The following is an 8,872-nucleotide window of genomic DNA, read 5'->3' as shown; positions in this document are numbered from 1 at the left end:
CAAAAAGGGACAAGTTGCCTTTGGGTAGTTGGAACTTGTTCCTAGATGAGAGAAAGATTGTTTGCAGTTCCTTTTTCAATATGACCGTTCCAGTTCGGTTTTCATCCAATGTACGAAATCTGGTGTCAATGGAGGATTTACGACTTGCTGGTCTTAAATCACATGATTGCCACACTATAATGCAACTTCTTCTCCCTGTTGCATTACGTTCAGTTTTGGAGAAACCAGTTAGGTACGCAATTATTCGGTTCTGCCTATTCTTCAAAGCAATATGCAGTAAAGTGATCGACGTTTCAAAATTGCAACAAATACAAGCAGACCAGGTCGATACGGTTTGCCTGCTTGAGAAGTTCTTTCCACCATCATTTTTTGACATAATGATTCACCTAACTGTCCATCTTGTTAGGGAAGTCGAGTTATGTGGTCCGGTATTTTTTAGATGGATGTACCATTTTGAGAGGTACATGAAAGTGTTCAAAGGATATGTGAGAAATCGACAATTTCCTGAAGGGTGCATTGCAGAGTGTTACATTGTAGAAGAGGCAGTTGAGTTTTGCTCGGAACGTATGCTTCCTAGAGAGGCTACCACTGTTGGGATCCCTTGGAGAACCAAACTTGAGCTCTTAAATGGCTGCAAGCCTCTATCAGGCGCCACCATCATTACTGTCGACAGAAAGCAGCTTGACATGGCCCATTGACACGGTGGAAAACATTGTGGCTATTAGAACTGTCATCAGTGTCGACCTTGAGACCAAACAGCAAACAATCCATGGTGTTCCACTTGGAGAGGAGAATTTGCGTGTCTCTATCACAGAAACTGTTGTTCCTGAAGCTTTGCTGCCATTTCCCATAAAAGATGAGATAGTGAAGGTCAATGATGCCATTGGGACTTGTGTCGCTTGGCCTAGGAACCTTGTTATTGCCCCTGCACCTGGTGGGAAGGTAACTCAATTTCTTTGTGTTTACTTCTGCATATGTGATTATGGAATATAATCTAACTTATTTTTTACAACATTAGAAAAAACCAAAGCGTAAAATTCCTAATACGCCACAGAAAGATATGTTTGATAATAAGGAAGACTTGCAAATCCTGCCATCGAATCTCCCTGCACCTTTAAAGGACTTATGCATTTGGGAAAACATTGGATTGCGGAATGGGGCAACCATCCACGCCACTTTTGGACCAGAACTTTTTGGTCATTCACATAAAGCCTTTGTCTTTAGAAAGGACATCTATGCTATGACACACTTGTTGGAAATTTCAGGCAGCTGCATTGTTTTTTACATGAGGTAATGCAACACGTTAAAGTTACCTATTATTTGTCAGGTTTTGTGATTTTTCTTTTGTGAAATCACTTGAAATGTTGTGAAATGTCGATGTAGCTACCTTCAAGGTGTGTTGAAGAAGGCTAAGATGAATGACATGGTCGCCTTTGTCGACCCTGCTCACACGGGTGCAAGTGGCTGTGGAAATCCAACCGAACGAGCTCGCTTAGTATCAAATCGGTTCATAAATGGGAAGTCTGGGCAGATTTATTTGGTCCCATATAATTCAGGGTGTGTAAACTGAATTACTATGCAGTATGTTGTGTTATATTACGTTTTGGTGAATGCTTTATATAAACTAGTTTAAACTTATAATGAGTTTTGTTTATGGCATATAGTGGTCATTGGACGTTGTCTGCTGTGAATCCAGCTGAAGAAACCATTCACTTCATGGATCCGTTAAAGAGGCGACTCATCGCTGGTGAATGGAAAACAATTCTGGACAAGTGAGTTAACTGATTTTTCACTGTATAAGTCGATAACTAGGAGTTGTTTGTGCATTATATATGCTGATGGTCTGCTATTGATTTCCAAGCTCCATTAAAATCTACAATGCACACAAGAATAAGAAAGGGAGGAAAACCATTCAATGGAAAAATCTTGCTGTAAGTTAATTGCCTTTTTTGGGTCTTATCACCTAAGGTTTTATACTCTTAAGTGCTTCTGATATGGTACGGTGTATTTTTTTTTTTTTTTTCAGGGCATTCCGGAGCAGAAAGATAGTAAGACTTGTGGGTATTGGATCATGCGCTACATGAAGGAGATAGTGGAAGATAAGAATTTGGAGTTTGCAGCTAAAGTATGTGTTTTTGATACCATAACAGATTGTATTTCATGGTTTCAGTATGACTTTTTCATCATTGGGATATATGATAGTGATTTGATTTGGGTCTTGGTTTTTGTTTTTGTTTTTTGCAGTGGGAAAGAAGGACAAATCTTATTTACACAGAAAAGGACATTGATCAAGTTCGGGCAGAATGGGCGAAGCATGTTATCATGTTTCCAGATATGTAGTGTGCGTGCTAGGAGGTTTGTCGTACATGAATAGTTAGGGTCTGTTTTTGTGCATATTGACATCAGCATGCCTATATAGCTAGATATTGGAGGGTTTTTGCCTAACCAAATGATCGGCTTTTGCTATTATCGATCATTTTAACCTTAGCAGCTAATTAGTCACTTTTAGCCTCCATGGATTTTAATCTGTTGATTATTTTCAACAGTTGATGTACATTGGTGGAATATGGAAATGGTAGTACACGATTTGCAGTGGATATGTTAGTGATTTCCAGATATTTGATGAATATATGGTACCATTTTCTAAATGAATGGTATTGGTATATATTGTGGTTTATGTATATTTCCAGGTTCTGGTATGGCACATTGAAGCCAAATTCTGTGGTTTTAAACCAAATCACACAATATAAAAATGTGGAACAATTGAACGTCCAACAACAGAATTCAAGCAAAATACTGTTGTCTGAAACAAGAAGATTCAACAGACAAAAATAAATTTCTATAGTCTTAGTCTCATTCCCACGACAGAATATTGTGATGTATGATACTTTCTCACAACAGACGTAACAATGAAACATCAACTATCTCCATATTCAGACGACATATAAATGTCTTTTTAAACAATATCAAACAATAGAATGTTATCAACGACTGTGGTTTGAAAGGAGTACACACATCAGAAATAACAAAGAGATTTCAAGCATCCACACAATCAGAGGACAATTAAAAGTCCTTTTAGAATAAGAGACACAATAGATAAATGAAAGAAAATGTTATGTCAATGAAGTTCACACAACAGATTTTGAAAATAAACTTCTAAATTCTACACATTTAGTCGACACTTTATTGTTGTCTCATATTTTTTAAGACAATAGAAAATTATTAAAGTCTGTTGCTAAAGTTAAACAACAACAACATTTGACTGTCGTCTGATATCATATTTAACCACATATACTACCATTTTGTGCATATCTGAGCAACATTCAGACGACAGATATATTTTTGGTGACTGTCGTCTGAGTCACCTTCTGACGTCGGGCATTGACTGGCGTTTGAACACCAATCAGATATCAGCTTAATAGACGACATATTTTCTTCATATCAGACGACAGTCAAAGTCTGTCGTCTGATGAGTTTGTTGGCATAGTGAATCTGTGGCTTTATTGGTCAATTCAACTTCAAATTCTTCACCAATGTTTCGGGGCCATGCGGTGGCTTTGATATATGTGGAGAAAACATCTACAACCCACGTTGCATGAATGGCTAGAATAAATATTCTAGTGGCCAATTTGTCATTCGCGACCGTAAATTGGAGTATCATCAATACAAGTTAACTCTTGTTTACAGTTATCCAGTTCCAAATTTCTTGCCAAAGAAATTTGTCTATAATGATACTAAACAATCCATAGAGGCGTCTCGATATGATGCCTGGAAAGAGTATAGAGGCAAACAAATATTTGATATGCCACTCTTTGGTGAATCTAAATATGATCTCGATGCGGAGCCAATCTATGATGAATATGATGATAATTATTATTTGATTATCGGTTCCAAAAACCATATGAAGGAGTTCAGGTTCTTTGAAGCTCTTGATATGGAGAATTCAGACTAGCAAGTGGTCGAATGCAAAAGCCAATTCATGGCTAATTCTACAAAGACCATGATCTATGATATGGTAGTCGGCGACAAAGCCAATCTATGTTCATCCTCATCTCCAAAGTTGCAATTGAAGATCATGCTTCGCCAACCAACAAGGATACTTGGGGGGCAAGATTACTCCTCCTACGAGCCAAACTTCTTCCAAGTCTTTGACGCGAAGTATCCGTGTTCTTTTCCTGCAAGCTCTAACAAGAAGGGTTTTCATGCTATAAATTTTGATACATCGGAGCTTGGAGTGAAGCATAAATGGTCTCCCCCGTGATCTTGTAGAAAGCAAACTGTCATCTACTGAGAGGAAGTTGAACATCAAGATGAGGAGCTGAAGTGATGGAACAGAGACTCAAACTCAAGGAAATTTCTCCTTACTCGGATCTGCTTCGAGGAGATTTCTCCTCAAAGAAATATTGGAGAAACATTTTAAAGGTCTCGGGTCCTCATTAAATCAAGCTCAAGGAGAAAGTCAGTGAGTGTTCACGAAGAACATTTTCACCAAGATCAAAGAGATTTCTCCTCACTCAGATCTCTCTTGAGAAGATTTCTCCTTACTCAGATCTTCCTTAAAGGAAATAGTCAGAAAATGTTCGCAAAGAAAATTTGTTCGCAAGGAACACTTCTCCACTACACCTTGATTTGTGGCTCAAATATTTTTGGAGATTAATTTATTAGCTGGGCCAGTGAGTGGCTCTACTTGATAATTAATTCATCATTATTCCATCTTGAGAATTGCATCTGAGGCGGCGGTGAAGAGATGGCATTGCACCTTTCCCAACAACCGCAGGCCAGCGTAGTGGCCTGATGTTTTTTTTAAAACATGATTAAAACCCATGCGGTTTTAGATGCTAAAGTTGCAGCAAGTATGGTGGTTTCACTTGGTCACATGCAGTGGCGTAGCTAGAAATATTAGTTAGGAGGGTCAAAATTTAAATTATAATATTAAACAAACATAAACTTCATCAAATAATATAAAAATTATAAATCATCACAATACTTAAAAATAACAAATCTATCTAAAATAATTATAGTTGTCCACGACGATTACTCATTTCTGAAATATCATCATTTGATGTATTTCTTATTTGAGGAGTTTCAGGTGGTGTCAACTGTTCTGTTGCTTTTCTCTTATAATACCTCTCTAAAAAGGCTTTCATATTCCAAATTTTCAATTACGAAGATTTCAACTTGCTATTCGGAGAGAGAAAATCTTAGAGAGACAAAAGATGAAATTATGAGAGGAAACGACTTAAGAGAATGAGCAGGAGACCAAAAAAAGCTATACAAGTCTAAATATATATAGCCTACATAGGAGAAAACAATCATTAATTAGGAAAATATATTAAAATATTAAAAGAATGTGGGAGACCGTTTTCTGTCCAAATTGGGACAATTTTTATTAGGAAAATATATTAAAATATTGGAGATTGTGGGATACTAGGAGTAGGACTGTAGGAGAACCGTCCAAGTTGATCACGATAATAATTAAAAGCAAACTTTTTTTTTCTTTGTCAGAACTCAGAAGGGTCAAATATTGGATTAAAATATGATATATACATGTCACTATCACATATTTCGACCAACCATGGCTCAGTTTGGAAAATTGAGAAGGGTCAATTGACCCTTCTCGCCCTACTGTAGCTACGCCCCTGGTCACATGTCATGATGTCGATAGCCATGATTCAATCATCCTCTTCAGCATAAGACTCGCGAAGGATTAAATGACAGCAAACAGTTTGCTATTCTGCATCTTATTTCGCCAAGTACTGTAGGCCTTGATCAAACTTGATCTAGCCAGCGAAGCGGCTCCAACACCTACATTTGAGAAAATCAACAGAGATCCAGCGAACAAGGCAGATACTTGCTGCTATACACATGACGAAGCTACCACTAAGGAAGAGAAGGATCCTCATTCGCGATCAAAAGCAGTCTCCTTCGCATGGGGGGGACGCTAAAGTTCTGATCTCCTACAACCTGCCCAAGTTTCACCAATTCACTGTATACCAGACATCAGATACATGGGGGGCAATAAAGTTGGCAAAGAAAGCGTCAGTTCATGACAAAATGCAATTCAGATTGTGGTATTCAAGCTTTACAGCCTATATGGAATCAGTCAAGCCAATAAAAGTGGCTTTGGAGCAACGACATTATAAGAACAGCGCTGATTCAAGACCTATTCAGTCAAGACGAAGACCTTTGACTTCGAGGTCTGGGGGGCAATGTTTGAACCCAAAAGCATGAACGTGGGGAAGCATTCAATCTAACCATCATGATTCCACTAGTGCTTCATGATTCCATTAGTGCTCCATGATTCCATTAGTGCTCCATCATTCCATTAGTGCTCCATCATGATTTGTTTAAGGCTAACCACTTTGGCCTGGCAGCCTATATGTAGAGGCTACGACGAAGTAACAAACACACAGCCAACAATTCATCAATTAATCTCTATGATCATCCGAGCCTTTCCGGAGCAACCCCTCTCCTTCTCTTACCGGTGACCACACTCCAGTCCCAGAATCCTCAGGAGCCGACTGTCAGTGCCACCAAACCCTCTGTCAACGTGCTTCGGTCCTAGTCTCCTCGGGAGCAGACTGTAGTACCGCTACCACAACGGTTACGGAACCATCCAAGCAAGGGTAACGCCCTTGCAAACCATCCAAGCTAAAGTCACGCTTTAGCAAGTTCTCCCCACTTCCTAGTGATTTTCGCTCTGCTCGATCTACGACGTCGAGTATCGATTGTGTGATTTTGAAGAAGCTTAGCAAAAGTCCTCACCACGAGGCACAAAGAATCCCGCGACGAGGTTGGTGTTCTCCTCATCCACAATCGCTCAAAAGAAGTCAGGTCAAGGGACACCCCCGACGACCGCACCCGAACGGTGCTGGCACGCCCGGGCAGAAAAGAGACTGTTGACCAGCTGCAACAAAACTGGAGCCAAACACCTAGGAGGTTGCAACCATTTGACAATGCAATGAACTCGCTGCCTACTTACAGCAGACAAGACACAAAAGTCACAAGGTGCACAGACTGGGGTAGTCCCCACCTTGTCCCACAGAATACTAGTAGTAACTTATTAACATGTAGGAATTTTTAAACTTTTTTATATTAAAATTTATCAATATCTCAAGCAATTTTGAAGCATGGACAATATAAATAACAAAATGTATATCACGATCTAGTATCTCAATTAATTCTTTTATACTTCTCTTGTAGTTCCAAATTACAAAAACTATAGAACATATTTCATGTATGCCTTGTATTCATATCAAAATCTACCTTAAAGCTCACATTATTTATTTGCAGCCCTATAATGTATGGATTAGGATTTGGCATATACATACGAAGATATACGAGTGTTCCAATAGTTTTTGGCAAAAGCATTATAAGAGAAAAAAATCAGGGTCATATCAAATATTTTTTTAATCAATCCATCAATGATTGTATTACGAAAAGCTCAAGCTACAATGGCCATTACATACCCCTCCGCTACTATTCAAAGATAGACAAGAGGTTGTGGATTTAACACATGGTACGTAGTGCTAGACCATTCATTAGACATCCAGTGCTCACTTATTAAAGCAAGCCTATTAACTACGATAATCTAGGACCAGAGTTACAAGTAAGAGCATCTCCAACATCTTCCCTATAAAATCTATATTATGTGGATTTAAATATTAAAATCTCTATAATTTTTTCTTTCCCATTCCAATAGTTTCTCTATCATATTCTCTATAATTTATTATCCATGATTAAATAAAGTAATATTTTTAATCATATAATTAATTATTAAAATAAATATACAAAAGCATCGACCTAGCGCTCTGCTAGGGTTTAGAGAGAGTCTCACTTGGGTTGCTTTCTCTTGTACCTTCCCCGTTGATTTTCAATGGTGGCCATAGCAGACTTAGGTCTGTTCATCTTGTGTGTGTATGGAGCGATCCGTGGCGGAAATGGTCGGGGTCATTCGATCTCGAATGAAGGCATGCCCTATCTGGTGGCTATGGGTACGGGGTGTGCTTTTGTGGCTCCGTACGGAATGACTGTTTTGGGGTGGTGGGTTCTGGATCCACTTCTACCGAACCAGAAGTCTGAATGCGCAGCCGATGAAGGCTATTGGAGGACTTGGGGTGCGGTTTGTGCCCTTGGCGGCGTCAAGGACGAGTCATGTCGGAGATCAGAGGATTTTTACAGGGGTTCTCCTCCCCATGCAGTTGGTGGCGTTGAGCACAGATTCAACTACTTGATCTGGGCTCGAGATCAGGATGTTTGGGATGAGGCCGACATTTTTCGTGGTGGTGGTGATGCTCACTGCGGCGGTCGCCAGATGCTGGTGATCGTAGTGGAGCGAGGGAGCCTTGGTTGGGGTGTTTTTAGCCCTATATGGTGCCAGATTTAGTCGATGGAGGCGGGAGTCGGGGATTCCGATGACTTGCAGACTTCGGGTTGCTGTGGGGTGCTCTTAGTATGTGTTGGGGTGCCCTTCGTGATTGCGATATGGACTGGAGTTTGGTGGGATGGTGTGGCTACCATTTACACTAAGGTTCCTAGGGTGGATGCTTTAGGGAAGGATATGGTCATGGATGGGGAATCTACACCCCTTCCTTCATTTTCTATTTAGTTTCTTTAACAGGTCGCAAAGATCACTTTCTCTGAGGATTCATTTTACTATTTGCTTCGGAGGATGATGATCTTTGTTTGAAATAAAGGTGCGTAATTTTCCTTAAAAGGTGGGTGTACTCGGGGTGGCCTGGGGCTTGTTCTTGTCATAGAATAGGTGTTTAGGGTTCCCTAAGGAACGATTCTTTCTGTCGACCCCATAGGGGTGTTTCGTTTTTGTACTGCTTGCTGAATCTATATAATGGCCTGACCTCTTTTCATAAAA

At 39.6% G+C, this 8,872-nt stretch overlaps 1 protein-coding gene across 1 annotated transcript; it reads left to right on the top strand.

Moving 5' to 3' along the window:
• The first annotated feature begins 1,415 nt into the window (after positions 1-1,415).
• Positions 1,416-2,503, top strand: LOC133730171 (uncharacterized). Its single transcript, XM_062157813.1, has 5 exons — positions 1,416-1,557; positions 1,665-1,772; positions 1,862-1,931; positions 2,027-2,125; positions 2,245-2,503. The coding sequence occupies exons 1-5, from the start codon at positions 1,424-1,426 to the stop codon at positions 2,338-2,340; spliced, it is 507 nt and encodes a 168-aa protein (XP_062013797.1). The 5' UTR covers positions 1,416-1,423; the 3' UTR covers positions 2,341-2,503.
• The last annotated feature ends 6,369 nt before the right edge of the window (positions 2,504-8,872 follow it).

The sequence above is a fragment of the Rosa rugosa genome, chromosome 2, assembly GCF_958449725.1.
Source record: "Rosa rugosa chromosome 2, drRosRugo1.1, whole genome shotgun sequence".
NCBI classification, from domain to species: Eukaryota; Viridiplantae; Streptophyta; class Magnoliopsida; order Rosales; family Rosaceae; genus Rosa; species Rosa rugosa.
The sequence above is the reverse complement of the archived record's forward strand: the minus strand, read 5'-3'. Positions and strand labels throughout refer to the sequence as shown.

Coding starts and splice junctions, on each gene's coding strand:
- LOC133730171 (XM_062157813.1), top strand. CDS start 1,424: ATGGTCGCCTTTGTCGACCCTGCTCACACGGGTGCAAGTGGCTGTGGA. Junction 1,773..1,861: donor TGGAAAACAATTCTGGACAA/GTGAGTTAACTG, acceptor TTGATTTCCAAG/CTCCATTAAAATCTACAATG. Junction 1,932..2,026: donor TTCAATGGAAAAATCTTGCT/GTAAGTTAATTG, acceptor TTTTTTTTTCAG/GGCATTCCGGAGCAGAAAGA.